Source organism: Cherax quadricarinatus, chromosome 56 (genome assembly GCF_038502225.1).
Source record: "Cherax quadricarinatus isolate ZL_2023a chromosome 56, ASM3850222v1, whole genome shotgun sequence".
NCBI lineage: Eukaryota > Metazoa > Arthropoda > Malacostraca > Decapoda > Parastacidae > Cherax > Cherax quadricarinatus.
This window is the reverse complement of record NC_091347.1, coordinates 17,477,716-17,500,249: the sequence shown is the minus strand read 5'-3', so window position 1 is coordinate 17,500,249 and position 22,534 is coordinate 17,477,716. Positions and strand designations below refer to the sequence as shown.

Genomic DNA, 22,534 nt, shown 5'->3' with positions numbered 1-22,534 from the left:
CCGCGCAGCAGTGTCTGCCTGTTCATTGCCCTGTACGTCGACATGACCAGGGACCCAACAAAAAACAATATCTTTATGTTTGGTAGAGATACGGCGTAGCCAAAGTTGGATACGGAGAACTAGGGGATGAGATGTATCAAATTTTCGTATAGCCTGTAGAGCACTAAGGGAGTCTGAGACTACTACAAATGATGACACAGGCATAGATGCGATACGAATAAGTGCTGCAAGAATGGCATACAGTTCAGCAGTAAAAATGCTAGCCGAAGATAGTAAATGCCCCCGCACGACGCTGTCCGGAAACACTGCTGCGAATCCGACGCCGTCTGAAGACTTAGAGCCATCTGTGTACACAGCGGTGGCATGAGAATGAGAGTGGAAGTGATCAAGAAAAAGTGAGCGGGAAGCCACCGTAGGTAGTTGAGCTTTCGAGCAAGGGAGTGAGAAAGAACCTTCTGGGACTAGCTATCCCCAGACCTAGCCCCATCACCCGCTCTCACGGGGCTCCCCTTGTTGACCCTCATTTGCAGCCTTCCTATTAATAATAGTTTCAGTATAAAAGAACAGGCCATATTAAACCTGATATTTTTCATAATTTAAATATTACCAATTTTTACGAGGTCATTTTTATTATCTATTATTATTCGTACTACTATTATTTAAGGTACTATTTACTAAATTATTTTCATATAATAAATGCTTGGGAATCGATGAATAATCCGAAACTTCATGAAGGGATCGATGAGCCGAAGAGTTTGGGGGCCCCTGAGCTAGAGTTTGAAAGAAAAATTTGCTGCTTCCTTCACGCACATGTGCGGTTAGTTTAGTAACAGGAATAATGTGTCAAGTCTAAAATTTATTGAGTTTATGTACAAGGAAAGTTGTACACTACCTGTTTGTGTATATCGCTTTCCTTGTAAAGTCAAATGGTATATATAATACCTCGTGTACATCCTTGTAGGATCTGCACACAGCCTCGTGGTGCACATGACTCGTGTACACCACTGAGGTATAGGTACACAGACTTGATGAACACCACATTTATAACACTTATCTTCCAGCAAGAACGACACCAAAGTGTTACAACTGTCCTATTCATCAGTAATGCAAGAATTACTCTTATACACCTTTATGTATGCACTTTTATATGCATGATAAAAATACAATAAGAACCTTAAGTTTAAGTAAATGTAACATAGAAAACTGACAGAACATATATTTATCATGTTATACCTTGAAATCAAGAATGTTTTAATGGCAGTGAGAAAAATGGGAGGGAGAGAAGAGGGTGGAAGGCGAGAAGAAAATTAGGAAAAAGACTGAATAAGGTACGAATGATGCGAGGGATAGGAAACGAGAGAGGAAAAGCACGATTGACGAAGTGATGAAGGAAGAATAAATAGAAGAAAAAAGGAGGAAGGAATAGTAGGTAGGAGAGTGTCAAGAGACATGGGAGCATTAGACAGAAGCAGAAAGGAAGAGGGAGGAAACCCAGGGGAGAATAAAACAGGAAAGGTAGAAGAGAGAAAGGGTAGGTGATGGGGAAAAAAAAAAAGAAGAGTGGGTAGAGGAGATGAAAGAGAACACTAGGGGTGTAGGGTGAGAGAGAGAGGACGGATGATGATTACTAATGTATGCAGTGATAAAGCCAGCGGTGAATCTCTACCACTGTGACTGCATGTTTGATTAAGCGAGGTCACTACCCAGTAAATCCCTGGCACAGCTGACCCATATAAAGAGGTCGTTAGGATGCCAGGTCAGGCACAACCATGCCACAGTCTGTAATAACGACCTCGCTGATTGGGTCGTGACGGACAGCTGCTTTAACTACCTCCATCCCAGACATCACCTCGCCGAAGGGACACTGAAAGACTCCGCCAGGCTGACCTCGAGTACAGATGCCGAAACCATGCGTATCATTACCATAAAACGACCCCATGACCACTCTCTCCTTCGCCGGCCCTGCAAACCTTCCGCCCCACTCCAGGTCTGACATTAATATCTTGTTGCTGGTGCTCCCGTCGGGAAGAACGTATCTGCGAACGTCGAGGGTCTCCCTCTCCTGGTTATGGGCGGTGATGAAGAAGGTGGCACCAATGTAGGAGGGTCCCAGAGAGCCGAGGCAGAGTAACAGGAACTGCTGTGCCCGACGCAGGTGAGACATCAGCCGGATGTAAACACGACCCAAACAACGACCACCAACGTTCAGCTCAAGGAACACCTCCGACGGCACCTGTTGGATAATGGTAAATGAGGGTTGAAGGCCTATCGATTACATTAAAGGTAATTAATCCTAAAAGTAACTTCCACCACGAAGCAAGAACACTAATCCCTATTTCAGGGTAAAACTCAGGATATATACACAGGATGTATACATCTTGTGTGAAGGTTAGGCAAGATTCGTCAGGAAACGCAGCAAGTGTTTCCCGCGTCATGTGATGCGCCACTGGAACTTCTGGGCATCTGACAGGCCTTCCGCTGGCTTATCCATCCACCCCTTTAAAAATTGATAACATATTCACGTTGTTCCCGTGTAAGCAAACATTCCTCAACTAAATAAAAACACCATTTATTAACTGATCTGCACTATCTTCTCATTTCCAAAGGCAACCTTAAATAAACTTGAGTGTCACACACTCCCTGGCGAATAGGAAGTAATCGGGCTTGATCCGGGGAGAAAGAGGGCAACTCCAATACATTTGCTCAGGAGCCCTTTGAAGGGGAAAAGAATGTCAAATAAAAAGTAGTTCGGTCACTGAACTCAGCATCGTCGTGTCAATAGTTTTAAAACAATGCTTTTAAGAATTTAATTAAGCCTGTATACTAACATTTTCAAGGCGTATTCTTGCAAGTGAATGTTAGCTCCTGTGTAAGTTATATTGTGCCTTGGTTAATAGCTTTCTATGTATTATACTGTGCTAGGATCAATAGGGTAATACAGTGTTAAAACTATATAAAGAAATATATTTTGAGCATAGGAATATGTTTTGAATATAGTGTCGAGGTTGTATTCATTAATGTCAACCATATATATAGTTTATATGGAGACGTCTATTCCACTTGTGTGTGTGTATTGGTTGTACGAGGTTGTGTGTGCCATACATGTGGGTGTAGTGGCTGTATGGAGCTATGTATGCTATTTATGTATATGTAGTGTTTACATGGAGCAGTGTATTCCACTTACGTGGATGTGTAGTGGTTGCATGTATTTATGTGTCCTTGTAATCTTCATTGCATTGTCGTTTAATTATGCAGATACCCACACGAGTATCTACACCCCTCGGTGTATATAGTGTACAGAGATACACCTCTCGGTGTGTACTCGCCTGACTGTGGCTGCAGGAGTCTAGTCATAGCTCCCGGTCCCACCTCTTCGCTGGTCGTTATTGTCACTCCCAGCTCCATGAGCTTTATCATACCTCTTAAAGCTATGTATGGATCCTGCCTCCTGTGTGTGTGTGTGTGTGTGTGTGTGTGTGTGTGTGTGTGTGTGTGTGTGTGTGTGTGTGTGTGTGTGTGTGTGTGTGTGTGTGTGTGCGCGCGCGCGCGCACTTTAATATGCACCTCTGTGTATATACTCGGCCAGGTGATCTTGTAGTGGGTAAAAATTACCTGCAGGGAGAGGCGAGTGTCAATAGATTTACTGAAGGCGTGAAGCACCAGTTTGCCGTCCTGGCAGTCTAGTCTTGTTTGCCGCTTGTCACCAGACACATTGCTGTTTGACTGCGTCTGCTGTTGGGCCATGGCTGCCGCCTCTAGTGTCTTCTGCGCTGCCATGTCTTCTGGGGGCCACCATTCATCGTCTGTGATATCATCTATCTCAGTTTCACTGCATCCACTAGACAGTAGATACAACTGCTTGTCCTGAAGGCTTCTAACCTTGACTTCCGCTACTAAAATATTCTCTATAGTGTCCACATTTTGAACTTCACGTGAGAGATCTTCCACTTCCCTTCCAACCTCGTGAAGCCGATTACCTCTGTGACACAGTCTCTTGATTTTCACGAAGCAGCTGCTCACCTTTTTCATAATATCTTTTTTATTTTCGTTTAGATTTTGATGGTAGGCCTGAATCTGGCCCTGAAGAGCTCGTTTCTTCTCCTGGAGGCAAACTTTGGCTAGCTGGACGTCGTGGCCTCGGGGGTGACCAGAGTAGAGACACAGGCCGCAGAGAGGTAGAGCGCAGCCCCGGCACCAATAGGTCAGTTCTCCCCCGTGATCCCTACACAATTCGTGCTGTAGAAAACGAGGAAACTTCAGTATATTTGGTTAAATTATTTAAATTAACTGGGAAGCAAAAGACCCGTAGGGATCATAAAGCAGCTTGGAAATGGCACGTGGTTAGGTTTGATCCGAAGAGTAATTGTAAGTCTAAGGATAAAAAGCCCTTAAAGAATAAAAATGGCACAATACCGTGATAGGAACAATACACAATTAACCCACACATTTAGAAACCTATACACATACTACGTTTCAGTCCGACTTGAACCATTAATAACTCATTAAGAGTGCGTGACTAGTTGATGCTTCAAGTCTTGACAGAAACGTCCTAAGTGTCTTCCTATGTGCAAGTTATTTGTGAAAAAAAAGGTAAATCAACGAACCTGACGAATAAAGTAAATTTTACATATGAAGAACGTATGTTAATACTATGGCTGGAGCAACTGATACAAGACTGCAAATCACAAGTGGAATCTAGATGATATTTGGGTCGGTCCTTGACTTAAAAATCACCAACATTATTACTCATGAAGTGACAAGAGTCCAGAACACAAAAACGGATCATTATTGGTACATATCACCTTTTCACCATAAAGAATATTTTAATCCTTAATTAGGAATTAAGGTAAACTCCCTTAGCATGTAATACACAGACACCTCATGGTGAATATGTCTCAATTTAGACATGCTGTATTCTCAGATGTTGCTTTTTTTTCCATTTCTGCAAAATTTACGTTAAATCCCTAAAGCTCTGCCACAAATACCGTGAATTTTTAATGTTTACAGTACTACTAGCAATTAGGTAATTATACAGATTACATATTATCTATAATTTCTTTAAAAGTTTGACCTAAACACATTCTGACACCATCTAAGCATAAAATAGTTCCCTCTAATATATCTTTGATGAGTTACGAGAATTTTTCTACTCCCAGAGCCCGACAACCTGGTATTCTATACCTGGAGTTTACCTGGAGAGAGTTCCGGGGGTCAACGCCCCCGCGGCCCGGTTTGTGACCAGGCCTCCTGGTGGATCAGAGCCTGATCAACCAGGCTGTTACTGCTGGCTGCACGCAAACCAACGTACGAGCCACAGCCCGGCTGGTCAGGAACCGACTTTAGGTGCTTGTCCAGTGCCAGCTTGAAGACTGCCAGGGGTCTGTTGGTAATCCCCCTTATGTATGCTGGGAGGCAGTTGAACAGTATCGGGCCCCTGACACTTATTGTATGGTCTCTTAACGTGCTAGTGACACCCCTGCTTTTCATTGGGGGGATGTTGCATCGTCTGCCAAGTCTTTTGCTTTCGTAGTGAGTGATTTTCGTGTGCAAGTTCGGTACTAGTCCCTCTAGGATTTTCCAGGTGTATATAATCCTGTATCTCTCCCGCCTGCGTTCCAAGGAATACAGGTTTAGGAACCTCAAGCGCTCCCAGTAATTGAGGTGTTTTATCTCCGTTATGCGCGCCGTGAAGGTTCTCTGTACATTTTCTAGGTAAGCAATTTCACCTGCCTTGAAAGGTGCTGTTAGTGTGCAGCAATATTCCAGCCTAGATAGAACAAGTGACCTGAAGTGTCATCATGGGCTTGGCCTCCCTAGTTTTGAAGGTTCTCATTATCCATCCTGTCATTTTTCTAGCAGATGCGATTGATACAATGTTATGGTCCTTGAAGGTGAGATCCTCCGACATAATCACTCCCAGGTCTTTGACGTTGGTGTTTCGCTCTATTTTGTGGCCAGAATTTGTTTTGTACTCTGATGATTTAATTTCCTCGTGTTTACCATATCTGAGTAATTGAAATTTCTCATCGTTGAACTTATTGTTTTCTGCAGCCCACTGAAAGATTTGGTTGATGTCCGCCTGGAGCCTTGCAGTGTCTGCAATGGAGGACACTGTCATGCAGATTCGGGTGTCATCTGCAAAGGAAGACACGGTGCTGTGGCTGACATCCTTGTCTATGTCGGATATGAGGATGAGGAACAAGATGGGAGCGAGTACTGTGCCTTGTGGAACAGAGCTTTTCACCGTAGCTGCCTCGGACTTTACTCTGTTGACGACTACTCTCTGTGTTCTGTTAGTGAGGAAATTATAGATCCATCGACCGACTTTTCCTGTTATTCCTTTAGCACGCATTTTGTGCGCTATTACGCCATGGTCACACTTGTCGAAGGCTTTTGCAAAGTCTGTATATATTACATCTGCATTCTTTGTCTTCTAGTGCATCTAGGACCTTGTCATAGTGATCCAATAGTTGAGACAGACAGGAGCGACCTGTTCGAAACCCATGTTGCCCTGGGTTGTGTAACTGATGGGTTTCTAGATGGGTGGTGATCTTGCTTCTTAGGACCCTTTCAAAGATTTTTATGATATGGGATGTTAGTGCTATCGGTCTGTAGTTCTTTGCTGTCGCTTTACTGCCCCCTTTGTGGAGTGGAGCTATGTCTGTTGTTTTTAGTAACTGTGGGACGACCCCCGTGTCCATGCTCCCTCTCCATAGGATGGAAAAGGCTCGTGATAGGGGCTTCTTGCAGTTCTTGATGAACACGGAGTTCCATGAGTCTGGCCCTGGGGCAGAGTGCATGGGCATGTCATTTATCGCATGTTCGAAGTCATTTGGCGTCAGGATAACATCGGATAGGCTTGTGTTAACCAAATTCTGTGGCTCTCATAAAAAATTCATTTTGATCTTCGACTCTCAGTCTGGTTAGCGGCTTGCTAAAAACTGAGTCATATTGGGACTTGAGTAGTTCACTCATTTCCTTGCTGTCATCTGTGTAGGACCCATCTTGTTTAAGTAGGGGCCCAATACTGGACGTTGTTCTCGACTTTGATTTGGCATAGGAGAAGAAATACTTTGGGTTTCTTTCGATTTCATTTATGGCTTTTAGTTCCTCCCGCGATTCCTGACTCCTATAAGATTCCTTTAGCTTTAGCTTTTGATGTGCAAAATAATGTCGCCAAACAAGTTCTAAAAATCATTTCGTGTATGCAAGTTGTCCCTAATATTCATCAACATGAAATGCTTAAACATTTTTATATGGTTTCAGCATTTCTACATGGTTTCAAGAGTAGATATGAAAGGTTTTAAGACACTGAAAACCAGTAATGCCAGCCAGCTCTTTGTTGCCACTGAGGGGCTCTAGATTCAAGAATTGAAACTATTCTTACCTTCCTTTAATCGAATCTTTTCCTCTCATTCCATAGTCGCTATCTGTGTACCATGGGCGAGGCCAGGTACCAGGACTCAACCCCGGCAAGCAAGTCATTGGGTGCACCGCCATTTACCTTAATTCCCGTGTACATGGACGAGAGACCGAGAAGGGAGAAGCAGAGTGGTAGAGAGTCCACTTGTAGATGGTTGAGGTCTCGCCTACATGAGGGGCAGAGGAAGTCTCCAGAGGTTTGTAGGTTAAGTAGGCAGGTACGGCAGAAGGTGTGACCACAGGGGAGCACTAGAGGCTCTCGTGGCCCCGCCTGGTACACCTCCGAGCACACAACACATGTGATCGCGTCCTCCATCCTGCACACCTAACCACTCTGAGGACAAATAATTCAAAAGTTAGGTTTACTGAATATAAATGTGTACATGTGTGTACCGAGTGGCAGTATTGCACATAAATTTAGCTCTTTCCAGGGATGGAAATCAGCTTTTCTTCAGGTTATCCATAATTTATATTGTCAGAAGACAAGAGAAGTCTCCGGACACGGGTCTTAATCATATAGATGACCCGGGAAAGTTAATAAAAAAATATTTTTTGTGGGAATTGTGTATTTAGACAAATTAAGATTATCATTTAATTTTTTTTTTATTAGGTTTTGCAACGGAAGCAGTTATATTTCGTATAGAGAAACTATTTTGATGTGTAAATTTAATAATGTAACCCAGTCTAACACATGAAACCTAACCTAGACAGAGTTTGACGTGTAATCGGTCCTTCAGCACCGAATCTATGTAGGTTAGGCTGAGGAATATTAGGCCACGTTATATATACCTAAAAAAAACGCTACTTTCCCGTAGGCACTAAATTTAAATATCGGTGCACAACGCAGTTAATACTGGAGAATTTATGTAATAAAAATCTACCTGGGCCTATTATAATATTCTGTATATAATGAAACGTTGGTTACGTCTGTGATTAATCAATTGCCAGTTCAGAGCAGAGAAGAAATTCAAGTTGTTGCGTCAGGGCGATGAGTGGAGATTCGTAAGTTCATTTACTAATTAATACATATGACAGTGCATGCCAATCAGGTCTGAGAGTTTACATTATGTATGAAGAGGGTCGTTGTTGTCAGTATCCAGAGAGAATTTTACACAAGCCTCAGACCAGCCAGAATTTTTTGTTCATGTCAAAATGCAACGAGATAGGGTATATACACTGGTATTGCACGAGAGTAATTATCACTTTTTTTTAATTAAAGGATTCCTGACTGATAATGAAACTTATATGAAACCTTAAATGACCCTCGCGTAGTCGAAAACTTATAATTAATACAATTAACCGACTACCCAACCAATGTATGTATATATATAGCATATATAATATATATATACATGTATACACATAATATTCGTTGTTAGAGACAGGATTTTATCACAAGTGTTATCTGTACAAGATGTTTATGTTGTTTCATAGTTAAACCAAAAATCTTTTTCTGCTGTGTTTGGCTAGAATATTTACACCATCGCAGTCTTTAATATCTTTCATGGAGGGTATACCACTGAACTTAATATCGAACCCTTTCTATAGCACGAAGGCAGCACCTTCTTACGAGCGTTGTAAACCCACTTTTAAGCTTCAGAAACTAAGCTTATGTTCCTATAAACAAATATATATACAGGACGAGGAAAGATGATGTTCCCGTATGCAGGTGGAATATTGCAGGTAGTTAGTAAGATTCACGGGGCTGACAATGAAGCACGTGAAAGACTAGGTTGTCGTAGTTAGACAAGACGTAAAAGTCCACATTTCAACGAACAACAGTAGAGACACATGCACTAAGCTGTATATGGTGTTTCACCCTTTGAAGACAGCAGGGTAATTTGAAACTGTTATCGTTAAAGTACTCGGTTATGTAGAGCTTAGAACCAGTTGCCCGCCTTGTCTCGCATGCGTCGGACGACCCAAGCCGAATCACAAAAACGTAACAGCTAAAATCCCGGACAAGCAGTCACTCACATGATAGGCAGAAGGCCTTTAAAACAAACGGCGAGAACTTGCAAACATTACGTTGCTAAACATAAAGTCAAATCAGGTTCGGTTATATTAACATATAAACCCAATACCTACAACATAAAAAGAAACAGGAGTTAAATCCCATACTTAAAATTTGGCGGGAGTAGGAAGTCAAGTGGTTGAAAACTCGCTAGGAGGGTCCCTTGTCAACTACCACCGGGTGGAGTACAAAGGGGGGAGGTAGAGAGGTAACTATGCCTGACCCTTATTCAACAGTCATTCACTCATTTATACCACTACTTGTCATTCATGTGTCCACTCTTATCTAACGAACTTTTCCCCCTCACATTAGGTAAGTATTTCCTGACGTGGATCTTAAATCATAAGATGGCCCGCCACTGGAGCTTTTGGTTATCTGACCGAGGGCTTCCACTGGCTTACCTGTCCGCCTATGCGTAATGTACCATATAAGTAGAAATAATTTTGAAGGTTCAGTTTCTCATTTTCTAGTTTTTATCAATGGTTTGTGCAATGCGGATGATTACATTTTGTGCAGATATTAATAAAACATTTTAAGGTAACCTAACCTAATATAATGCAATTTAATTTAGAATTACTCCTAATTTAGATTAGGTTTCGTTGAGTTTGTTACGTTATGTTAGCCTTGATTACCAAAAATCATTTTTTTCCCCATAGCCCAAAATATAACTTTCTGTTACACGGTCCGATTAATATTGGAGAAATTACATAAACTTTTTTTTTTTTTTTTTTTTTTTTTTTTTTTTTTATTGAAAGGAGACGGTCTTCATAGGATACATGATCGACACCATGCCCAGCCCTTCTAGGGTAGGGTAGGTGCCTGAGCCCGAGCCTTTAGCTCATAAGACTGTCATTCCCATTTGCTCCCTTGGGGCGGGGATGGCAGACCAGAGAGGCCTAGCTTGTGGCTAGGCCTGGGGACAGTTGGTCCCAAAGATGAGGAGGTACCTGTGCCTCCTCCCATGGGAGACTTAGGTCTCAGACACTCCCTAAAGAGGGAGCCAAGGCCGGGCCACCACTTGGACAAGGCCCGGGCTGGGAGAATACCGGCTAATCTTTAACTAACTAATAGGATACATCAGGATATGCGACGGTGGTGGGGGGGTAGGGAGTTCATGATAGGTGAGGCAATGTTACGGGTATTTATAAACGTGAGGGATCCTTTACATATTAAATTGAGAAATCTTGATAGGGCAGATGGTAAGGCTTTGGTAGCGGCGGTAGAAGGAGTTTATCCGATGTATGATTGGCGTAATATTTGGGGGCGTTTAAACAAATTGCGTTTAAAACCTAAAGTCAGAGAAGTTATGTATAGATTTTTACATGGAATATTGCCGTCAGGAATGGTTTTATTCTATAAGAGAATACGAGAGGATGGGGAATGCAAGGATTGTGGAGGATTGGCGACTATTTATCATACGGTGTATTTTTGCGATTGTATTGAACTTATAAGGGTTTGGATGGGTAAGGTTTTAAGGTTAGTGGGGGGAGGGGGTTTGCAGGTCTTGAGGGTTTTAAGTTTAGATATAACTGGGGTGAATAAAAGGGTTGAGAATGCGATTGGGTATATGATTACGGATTATATATACATGATGTGGGCTATGAGGGAGGCGGACGTGCGTGCAAGAATTAATGCGTTGGCAGCAACTTTTTATAGGACACAGTGTAGGAATAAAGGGGTGTATGGAGGGAGATGGGAGAGAGATTTTAGTGAGGGTTATCGAAATTTCACATTAAGGGATTTATGGGATTTGCAAAGTGGGTAAGGGGACACAACGGGCTATTTTCCTAGACATGGGTGTGAGCATGGAGAGCTGTTTATAAGGATGTATAATTGAGTTTTGATATCTATGGGCAATATGGTTATTGCCCCGAGGGTTTCAGAAACTAAAAAGTTATCATTTAGAAATGTGTTGCACTACGATTGCATATTATCATTTATCATGCATAAATCATTTCAAGGACTTTATGATGAAAATTTCAATGACTCAAATATGTTATAGGTGTCTTTAATGATTTTGATTCAATTGTAATTGTTTAAAAAAAAAAAAAAAAAAAAAAAAAAAAATTGTTTTTCCTAGCATAAGCTACTGGGTCTTATTTTATGTTATATTTTATGTTGTGTTACAGTCTGCTTTTCAGTAATATTATATTACATGTAACTACTTGCATCATTTTTTTCTTAGTTCCGCTGAGATGTAAAATTTCACATCGTAGTTTTGTTTTGTTATATTGGATGTTTTTATTGTGACTTTTAGTATTATACCGTTTCCTTCTTTGTATCCTAAATACCTATGTATGTTCAGATCTTGTGATAATCGCCTAAATTAATGTTTGAGTATCGTGGTGCTCTGTTAAGCACCTGAGATCTTAGATTTAGTCTCGCATACGTGTGTGTTGACAGGCAGAAACCTCACCTATGTGTGCTTGTGTATGTGTGTCATTGTGCGTGTTTAGTTTTTTTTTTTTTTTTTTTTTTTTTTTTTTTTTGTTTTTTTTTTTTTTTATCTCTTGTTTTATTGTACAATCTTTAATTTCCAGTGTTTGTTGTTTTGTATAAGTAACCTTGTTAGAGATGTTCTTTAACAAATAAAACAATATCACTGTAATGTATAGTGTTGAGTGTGAGTGTGTATATTCACTGTAATATACGGTGTGTTGTGTGTGAGAGTGTATTACCATTGTAATATACAGTGTGTTGTGTGTGTGTGTGTGTATTACCACTGTGCAGTATGGTATCAATATTAGGTTTCGGGTTAAGTGAAATTCTAGTGCAGTAAGCTTTTGTCGTGTATCTTTTTAATATATTTCTGCTATTTGTATCGCACTGTTTTAAATAAAATATAAAAAAAAATTACATAAACTATCGCTAAGCTCAACACCGACGAACCACATTCAATACAAGCCAAAAGGTAGGAGGCTTTCTTCTTTTTCTGTAGTATTATAAGTGTATGAAAGAATGGGTGAGGCTCACCACTAACCTGCAGTTTGGATAAGAAACTTTAGATGCCATACACAACTCGACTCACGAAATCGTAATGACACGATTGCAAACAAACCATACCACGGGCGGGGATGGAACCCGCGATCATAGTCAAAACTCCAGACCGTCGCGTTAAACACTGGACCAGCTAGCCACAATAAGATTCGTCCAACTAGGTATATTTCTACACCATAGGAAGGCTAGCATAGACACCACTGTGACCACAAATGCAAGTTTTTACAGACGAATCTCTAGCTAGCGTGGCCGTGACGAGCTCTAGCTCAAGTCCCCTCAAAGCCGTTAACATGACTTATTGTGGCTAGCTGGCCCAGTGGCTAACACGACGGTCTGGAGTTTTGAGACTCTCTGATCGCGGGTTCTATCCCCGCCCGTGGTATGGTTTGTTTGCAAACGTGTCATTACGATTTCGTGAGTCATGTTAACGGCTTTGAAGGGACTTGAGCTAGAGTTCGTCACGGCCACGCTAGCTGGAGATTCGTCTGTAAAAACTTGCATTTGTGGTCACAGTGGTGCCTATGCTAACCTTCCTATGGCTTAGAAATGTACCTAGTTGGACGAATTTTATTGTGGCTAGCTGGTCCAGTGGCTAACGCGACGGTCTGGAGTTTTGAGACTCTGATCGCGGGTTCTAACCCCGCCCGTGGTATTTTTTTTTATGGCATACACAAATAACCCGCACATCGAAGAGAGGAGCTTACGACGACGTTTCGGTCCGACTTCGACCATTTATTTATGTTATTTATGTATCGTTCCAGTCACGGTATTGTGCCTTTTTTTTTTATATAGATGGCATTTCGGTCCGTCATGAAGTATTTTTAAGTCTACCTGATAATGGTCCACGGCGAAATAAAACGTCGTTCGACACATTCTCTCCAAATTGTGGGCAAGATGTCACTTGCTTCAGCCACGGTGTTGGACTTATATTCTTCTTGGAGCACAAGATATTAGCAGTAAATTTTATTATCAGTCAATCTGCAAACTGTACGAAAAGCTTACCGTCAAAATATAGCAATAAAACCATGCTGCATGTTGGAGCATGAGAAGAAAGCCATCCTATACATAATGGAATGTGACAGGAAAACCATCTCGTGTGAAAAAGCATGAAGCAAAAAAAAAAAAATTATGTGTGACGGAGCATGGCAGGAAAATCATCCTGCATGACGGAGCATGGCAGAAAACTCATCTTAGGTAATGGAGTATGTATTACAGAAGTATCATGCGTGATGGAGTATGGCAGGCAAACTGTCTTAAGTATGAAGACTCACGAAATCGTAATAACACGATTGCCATGGATTCTAACCCATTTTGTACCGTGGTTTATGTCATGAAATAAGAGAAAAAACATCCTGCATGATAAAACATGACAGGAAAACCATCTTGCGTGATAGGTGTGTTAGATAAAAAATATATTGGTACATCAGGGTAGTCACACAATGTGATGTAACCAATTCCGATAATAACCATAATAATAATAGTAATAATAATAATAAAAGGAGTCTCCTTGGGATGATAGATTCTACTGACTAGTATTACAACAATGCAGACACCAAATTTAACAAACTTGTTCAGCAAATCTTTGTTTTCAGCTCTCAGTTATTTTTTTTTTTGTGATAAAATAGGACAGAAACGTGATGATAGCATAAACAGCTTGATCGGTAAAAAAATTTCCTTAAAGAACAAAAGGCGACTTCACTCGCCGTCTTGCTGAAGCATCCCTTACACAACTTTCCTGGTATGAATCTTAGTCCTCGCTTTGTCTCCGTTGATGCCTTCCTTTCCTGTCTCATTACACTGTTAACACTGCTAAATGCAACAAACTTCAGAACACTCGTTACTTGACCTGATCCTTTCTTCTCCTTTCCCTACCTCTTCTTTCCTATCTTTTTCTTTTCTTTGTTTACCTTTCTTCTACTTAAGTGTTCTATCCTCCAGTTCCTCCCTTCCCCTGTTTCTGGTCCTGCCCCTTGTGGGCCTTTAGCTCTCCTGCAGTGCTCCTTTTCCATGTCCTCAGATTGACCCCAATTCTATGACTACTTCTCCATTTCTACTACTGTTGTTACTATTGCCTCCCTTCACTCCCCTTTCTCTCTTGTGTCACTAAACTACTCTCCCTACTTTCTACTACCACTATTACTTCTACTACTTCCTCTACCAGCCTTTCCACCACCACTACTTCTCTTTCTTCCTTAATTTGTTCCGTCCCTGTCTCCCTCGCTTATATATATTGGCTCCCTCACTTGTGTGTTAGAAAACCAAAATGTTTATAATTATAACCATAATTTTTAAAGGGGTGGGCTGGTAAGCCTGCGAAAGGCCTCGGTCAGATGATCAAAAGTTCTAGCTGCGGATCATCATATGACTAGGACTCGCGTCAGGAAACACTTGTCCTGTTTCCTGACAAACATTATACTTACCATCTTGTGTGTTAGTGTCGTAGTTTCTCTCTCTCCTATGTGAGGGTTATTTGTGTATTGTTCCTTAAAGGCTATGCAAACAGCTATCTAGTCACTGGGCTCTCCTAAGAACTGCTATTCGAGTAGTTAATTTCCAGTATTGTATATAGTCATTATAGATATACAGACGTGACATCTGATGATGACTTGACCTAGAATATTCTGACAGTGCCTCAAGAAGGATTAAACTCATTTAATACAAGTATGTTAACTGTTGCCGTGGAGCTGAAACAATTAAGCATGTATGTTTTACTTATCTGCATTAGCAGGAGTGATTGTAACAATAATTTTTCAAATTGTAAAGTCAAATGATAAAGTAACCCACAAAATACGAAAGAGAAAATTCATTAGTGTATTGTTAGATATAAAGCCTACTCGTTTGGTTTGTTAAGATTAAGTCTGTTGTGTACACGAGCAAGAATACTCTCACAGTATATACACAGATATACACATCTCGGTGTATATAATTTTGTAAAGAGAGATTCACAAAGTATTCATATCTACTGGACTGCTGCTACATGTATTAAACGCGTTGATTTTTAAATTCATCGTCATTAGTTTTATTTAATCCGATTTGAACCACTGACTAGGCCAGTATTGTTCTAGTCAGAGTGTTGTGCCTTTTTGATATTGTCTGGAAAATCCTACAGTAAATTGATATACCTTAACTTAAGCTTTAAATACAAAACATTTCTTCCTACCAGTAATTATGAGTTCTGATTCAGTCACACAGCTTGGCTTTCTTGGGTTATTCTGGCTTTGTTGCCTTCTGGATAATAATAATAATAATAATATTTTGTTTTTCACCTTCTCTTCCTCCTTCTTTCAAGAATATGCAATGGAAATAAGCCACTTTAAATTTTTGGGGGGTTATCCTACGTAATTTACACGTTACTATTGTGTAGCATATGTAGGCCCGGTGGCCTGGTGGCTAAAGCTCCCGCTTCACACACGGAGGGCCCGGGTTCGATTCCCGGCGGGTGGAAACATTTCGACACGTTTCCTTACACCTATTGTCCTGTTCACCTAGCAGCAAATAGGTACCTGGGTGTTAGTCGACTGGTGTGGGTCGCATCCTGGGGGACAAGATTAAGGACCCCAATGGAAATAAGTTAGACAGTCCTCGATGACGCACTGACTTTCTTGGGTTATCCTGGGTGGCTAACCCTCCGGGGTTAAAAATCCGAACGAAATCTTATCTTATCTTACTAGATAAACGGAACATTATCTCTACATGGTAAGACCAAAGTCATACCGCAGGTTAATGTCCTCAGAAATTTATAATGATGAACTTACCGTGACCTGGTGAATTAATACTGTACTTAGGGTGACGAATATGATTTATTAATACAACTATGCCATTTGAAAATAACTTCACAAACACACACAGGGAAAAAACAACAATCGCTTAATGAGTGACATCAATCGTCTGGCAGCGCGGAAACATCTCGCAATAATGAGTGTGTTTTTTATGAACCCAGAGAGAAATAAGGAGTAATTGTAACAGTCTATATATACATTATACTTGTTCTCCACTTCTTACTTACAGTTAATGTGGGATCAGTTTGGAGAGTGAGACAACAGTAGAGTGTAGCAGAAGTCTTTACATTGTACAGGGGCTCAACATGCTTCCGTAGGGCATCTCCATAGTTATATCTGGAATACAATCACTTTATTTTCTTAAATTTTCAGCCATGCAGTGGAGGAAAGTAATGTAGATACCTCCTCTAGGTCTCCTTCAATGTCACTTTCATCTCTTCAGAAGAGAACTAGAGAGTATTACTGCGCGGCAGGGCGTACCAACATCACATCAGGAAAAAAAAAAATACAGCTCCGGTCCTCACTGAGTCTGCCAGAGAACTAAATATTATCTCTGACCTTCACACCGAATGCCACATTATCTAGTTCATCCCCTCACCAAAAATATATATATGGAGCACTCCTACACAATTGGGATTCAAACGCAGGTGCTGGATGCTGTCACTGTTTAAGGGAGATACGTTTTATGAGATGATAATTATAAAAACAATGGTGTGTGGAGAATATTTTGGTGTGCAGCAACTCATGGTAGGCTGAGAGATGCACTTCATCTCTGGAAAATCAGATTTACTGCCACATGGTAACACAACAATAAAACCAATATTATTTCTAATAACGATAGTTATAATAGTAAACTGTTATAACAATCATGTTTTTTTAAATAAGCATTTTATAACAATAATAAACCAATACTAGTAGCAGTAGCTGTTATTGTTATATTAGTAGTATATTTTATTAATATAAAAATTAATATATCATGTGATATAAATTAATATTTACATGCATATTTCAGATACAAAGTCACATAGATACGTACTAAAGCACACGTACATGCTGTTATAACCTCACAAGTTATTCATTAAATATTCCATAACCATATTCTTTAAATTAATTTATACTTTGGCTGGCCTTGATGTGATGAAGTAACCCATTCCTGTTGTTAATATATATAAAATAACTGTAATTGTAACTATAACTTTTATAGGAGTGGACCGGTAAACCAGTGGAAGGCCTCGGACAGATGACCAAAAGCTCCAGCTGTGGGTCATCATATGACTAAGACCCGCGTCAGGAGACACTTGTCGTGTTTCCTGATAAACCTTACCTAGCGTAATCTAACATGTCGTAATATTCGCAAGGACAATGTCCTGACAAGGCTCTTAATATTCCGACGACCCATTTTTATATATACCTATTCCTGTCTCACGAAATCGTAATGACACGATTGCAAAAAAAAAAAACCACGGGTGGGGATAAAAGCCGCGATCAGTCATAAAACTCCAGACCGACGTGGCAAGCTCGTCGGTCTGGAGTTTTATGACTGATCCCGGGCTCTAACCCCGCCCATGGTATGGTTTTTTCTATCCCTGTCCTTTGTCGCTGTATAATGGGTGCTGAGGCCTCGCCAACTATTGTGGCTACCAAAAAATTATGTTCACCTCCCCCATTAGTGTTATAATTATCTTTTTTAATTTGAAGCAAGATATTCTGTCTATTGGTTTACCTGGAGAGAGTTCCGGGGGTCAACGCCCCCGCGGCCCGGTCTGTGACCAGGCCTCCTGGTGGATCAGAGCCTGATCAACCAGGCTGTTGCTGCTGGCTGCACGCAAACCAACGTACGAGCCACAGCCAGGCTGATCAGGAACTGACTTTAGGTGCTTGTCCAGTGCCAGCTTGAAGACTGCCAGGGGTCTGTTGGTAATCCCACTTATGTGTGCTGGGAGGCAGTTGAACAGTCTCGGGCCCCTGACACTTATTGTATGGTCTCTTAACGTGCTAGTGACACCCCTGCTTTTCATTGGGGGATGGTGCATCGTCTGCCAAGTCTTTTGCTTTCGTAGTGAGTGATTTTCGTGTGCAAGTTCGGTACTAGTCCCTCTAGGATTTTCCAGGTGTATATAATCGTGTATCTCTCCCTCCTGCGTTCCAGGGAATACAGGTTTAGGAACCTCAAGCGCTCCCAATAATTGAGGTGTTTTATCTCCGTTATGCGCGCCGTGAAAGTTCTCTGTACATTTTCTAGGTCGGCAATTTCACCTGCCTTGAAAGGTGCTGTTAGTGTGCAGCAATATTCCAGCCTAGATAGAACAAGTGACCTGAAGAGTGTCATCATGGGCTTGGCCTCCCTAGTTTTGAAGGTTCTCATTATCCATCCTGTCATTTTTCTAGCAGATGCGATTGATACAATGTTATGGTCCTTGAAGGTGAGATCCTCCGACATGATCACTCCCAGGTCTTTGACGTTGGTGTTTCGCTCTATTTTGTGGCCAGAATTTGTTTTGTACTCTGATGAAGATTTAATTTCCTCATGTTTACCATATCTGAGTAATTGAAATTTCTCATCGTTGAACTTCATATTGTTTTCTGCAGCCCACTGAAAGATTTGGTTGATGTCCGCCTGGAGCTTTGCAGTGTCTGCAATGGAAGACACTGTCATGCAGATTCGGGTGTCATCTGCAAAGGAAGACACGGTGCTGTGGCTGACATCCTTGTCTATGTCGGATATGAGGATGAGGAACAAGATGGGAGCGAGTACTGTGCCTTGTGGAACAGAGCTTTTCACCGTAGCTGCCTCGGACTTTACTCTGTTGACGACTACTCTCTGTGTTCTGTTAGTGAGGAAATTATAGATCCATCGACCGACTTTTCCTGTTATTCCTTTAGCACGCATTTTGTGCGCTATTACGCCATGGTCACACTTGTCGAAGGCTTTTGCAAAGTCTGTATATATTACATCTGCATTCTTTTTGTCTTCTAGTGCATTTAGGACCTTGTCGTAGTGATCCAATAGTTGAGACAGACAGGAGCGACCTGTTCTAAACCCATGTTGCCCTGGGTTGTGTAACTGATGGGTTTCTAGATGGGTGGTGATCTTGCTTCTTAGGACCCTTTCAAAGATTTTTATGATATGGGATGTTAGTGCTATTGGTCTGTAGTTCTTTGCTGTTGCTTTACTGCCCCCTTTGTGGAGTGGGGCTATGTCTGTTGTTTTTAGTAACTGTGGGACGACCCCCGTGTCCATGCTCCCTCTCCATAGGATGGAAAAGGCTCGTGATAGGGGCTTCTTGCAGTTCTTGATGAACACAGAGTTCCATGAGTCTGGCCCTGGGGCAGAGTGCATGGGCATGTCATTTATCGCCTGTTCGAAGTCATTTGGCGTCAGGATAACATCGGATAGGCTTGTGTTAATCAAATTTTGTGGCTCTCATAAAAAAATTCATTTGGATCTTCGACTCTCAGTCTGGTTAGCGGCTTGCTAAAAACTGACTCATATTGGGACTTGAGTAGCTCACTCATTTCCTTGCTGTCATCTGTGTAGGACCCATCTTGTTTAAGTAGGGGCCCAATACTGGACGTTGTTCTCGATTTTGATTTGGCATAGGAGAAGAAATACTTTGGGTTTCTTTCGATTTCATTTATGGCTTTTAGTTCTTCCCGCGATTCCTGACTCCTAAAGGATTCTTTTAGCTTAAGTTCGATGCTTGCTATTTCTCTGACCAGTGTCTCCCTACGCATTTCAGATATATTGACCTCTTTTAGCCGCTCTGTTATTCTTTTCCGTCGCCTGTAAAGGGAGCGCCTGTCTCTTTCTGTTTTACATCTACTCCTCCTTTTTCTTAGAGGAATAAGCCTTGTGCATACATCGAGTGCCACCGAGTTAATCTGTTCTAGGCATAAGTTGGGGTCTGTGTTGCTTAGTATATCTTCCCAGCTTATATCGGTTAGGACTTGGTTTACTTGGTCCCACTTTATGTTTTTGTTATTGAAGTTGAATTTGGTGAATGCTCCCTCGTGACTAATCTCATTATGTCGGTCTGGGGCTCCGCGCATACATGACTGAACCTCAATTATGTTGTGATCTGAGTATATTGTTTTTGATATGGTGACATTTCTTATCAGATCATCATTGTTAGTGAAGATGAGGTCTAGTGTATTCTCCAGTCTAGTAGGCTCTATTATTTGCTGGTTTAAATTGAATTTTGTGCAGAGATTTAAAAGCTCGTGTGAGTGTGAGTTTTCATCAGAGCTGCCTCCTGGTGTTATTACTGCAACAGTATTATTTGTTATATTCCTCCATTTTAGGTCCCTTAAGTTGAAATCCCCCAGGAGCAAGATGTTGGGTGCAGGAGCTGGAAGATTTTCCAGACAGTGGTCAATTTTTAACAGCTGTTCCTGGAATTGCTGGGATGTTGTATACATAGTTTAGTTTCTATTTCTCTAGTCTATCTTCCACTTTATCATATCCAGTTCCTGCAGTTTCCTTTCCTACGTGTTCTCATGGACCTCAGATCAAGGAGGAATCTCATCATCTTTTTTTTAAAGATTTGCAACATGATTTTCCTTTGGTTTTGTTAGGGCAAATTACCATAAAGAACAAAAGTAACGTATATGGCACACACATATATATATATATATATATATATATATATATATATATATATATATATATATATATATATATATTATATCCTCCATGGGGAAGTGGAACAAAATTCTTCCTCCGTAAGCTATGCGTGTCGTACGAGGCGACTAAAATGCCGGGAGCAAGGGGCTAGTAACCCCTTTTCCTTTTTGGGCTACCCTGCCTCGGTGGGATACAGCCGGTTTGTTGAATGAATATGTATATATATATATATATATATATATATATATATATATATATATATATATATATATATATATATATATATATATATATATATATATATATATGTGTGTGTGTGTGTGTGTGTGTGTGTGTGTGTGTGTGTGTGTTTGGGTGGAAACGTTGGGCATGTTTCCTCACACCTGTTAACCTAGCAGTAAGTAGGTACCCGGGTGCTGGGTGGCTAACAACCCTCCGAGTTAAAAATCGGAACAAATCTTATTTTATCTTATAAGGAAAATAGAACACGGTATTTGTAATGCGACAAGCGGATTTCCTGTTTTGTTTTGTTTTTCCTACGGTAAAGTGATAAGGAAGGAAGCTGAGGTTTGGGCGTCTAAGTCTACGTCGGTATAGGTGAGGACAGGAGAGAGTACCAGTTATCAAATAAACTAGTAAACTGACTCAAAGTGAAGAAATAAGACAGAATCGCGGTGTACTAATAACAATTTATGTGAATTGAAAAAATAAGCAATGAATGTTTCAATATTTAAGTAACTATTACACACACACACATATTAAAGGGTGGACCACTAAGTCAGTGGAAAGCCTCTGTCAGATGACCGAAAGCTCCGGTGGCGGGTCATCATATGGCTAAGAACCGCGTCAGGAAACTAATGTCCTGTTTCCTGCTGAGTCTTACCTGATTTAACCTCATGTAGTAACTCCTTTCGTCAAGAAATTGGAGTTAGCCTTCTTTTAAATCAAACCTTTCATCCTGTCCCATAGTCAATGCTTGACCTTTAATGAGTTGTGTTTTTTCTTGAATATAATCCCCTCAAGGAAGGTTCCTTGATGTTGGTGAGGGGCTCTTGATTTAGGGAATTGGATCTGTGCTCCAGTTCCCCGAATTAAGCCTGAATGCCTTCCACATATCCCCCCCCCCAGGCGCTGTATAATCCTCCGGGTTTAGCGCTTCCCCCTTGATTATAATAATAATAACTTGAATATAATAATAGCCTTAATGTAGCAGTGACACCATCTTGTAGCCTACTGATGTTACCTGATTAATTCTTACAATATAGACATGACAATACAGACTTTTTCAGTCGGATATAGAGAATAGGAAAAAAGTGGATTATGTTTGTGAATAAAATCAAGTGAGCATGGCAAGGTCAGGTCTTGTGCTGCAACAGGTGTCACCTACTCGCGTAATGTGTGTGTGTGTGTGTGTGTAGTGAGGTAGAATCAGCATGCTAAAACTACCTGAGGTTTTGGGCTACTGTCTCGGAATCTTCGATCAAGGCAGCCCCAAGTTTGCGACGTTTCTGCAGATTGTCCTCCTTCACGACCAACTTGGCACCTTTCCTTTTCATCAAGTGACCTTGTGAATGCTTGTGTATTTCGCAAGTGTTCTTCAGATTGTTACATGCGTGTTTGCATTCACCCAGGCGCTGGTTCAAGTTCCTCTGAACTGTTAGCTACTGTCTACACTCTTCTCTTTCTTCAAGCTCATTT

General features: G+C 41.0%; 1 protein-coding gene across 2 annotated transcripts; it reads right to left on the bottom strand.

Moving 5' to 3' along the window:
- Positions 1-843: 843 nt before the first annotated feature.
- On the bottom strand, positions 844-16,761 carry LOC128700684 (uncharacterized). Of its 2 annotated transcripts, none has more exons than XM_053793988.2 (4): positions 16,440-16,761; positions 7,505-7,756; positions 3,613-4,236; positions 844-2,233 (listed from the first exon to the last, which is right to left on the bottom strand). In XM_053793988.2, exons 2-4 carry the CDS (start codon positions 7,736-7,738, stop codon positions 1,745-1,747), a joined length of 1,347 nt encoding a protein of 448 aa, XP_053649963.1. In that variant the 5' UTR covers positions 7,739-7,756; positions 16,440-16,761; the 3' UTR covers positions 844-1,744. The 2 variants fall into 2 exon arrangements, with proteins under 2 accessions (XP_053649963.1, XP_053649964.1); XM_053793989.1 differs by lacking the exon at positions 16,440-16,761 and adding an exon at positions 9,544-9,608.
- Between the last annotated feature and the right edge of the window lie 5,773 nt (positions 16,762-22,534).

What these genes read in the sequence shown, in the direction of transcription:
- LOC128700684 (XM_053793988.2), bottom strand. Translation starts at nt 7,738, where the DNA reads ATGGAGGACGCGATCACATGTGTTGTGTGCTCGGAGGTGTACCAGGCG. An exon ending in CCATGTACACGGGAATTAAG is followed by an intron (nt 4,237 to 7,504) that starts GTAAATGGCGGT and finishes CGTTTTCTACAG; the next exon opens with CACGAATTGTGTAGGGATCA. An exon ending in ACACTCGCCTCTCCCTGCAG is followed by an intron (nt 2,234 to 3,612) that starts GTAATTTTTACC and finishes ATTATCCAACAG; the next exon opens with GTGCCGTCGGAGGTGTTCCT.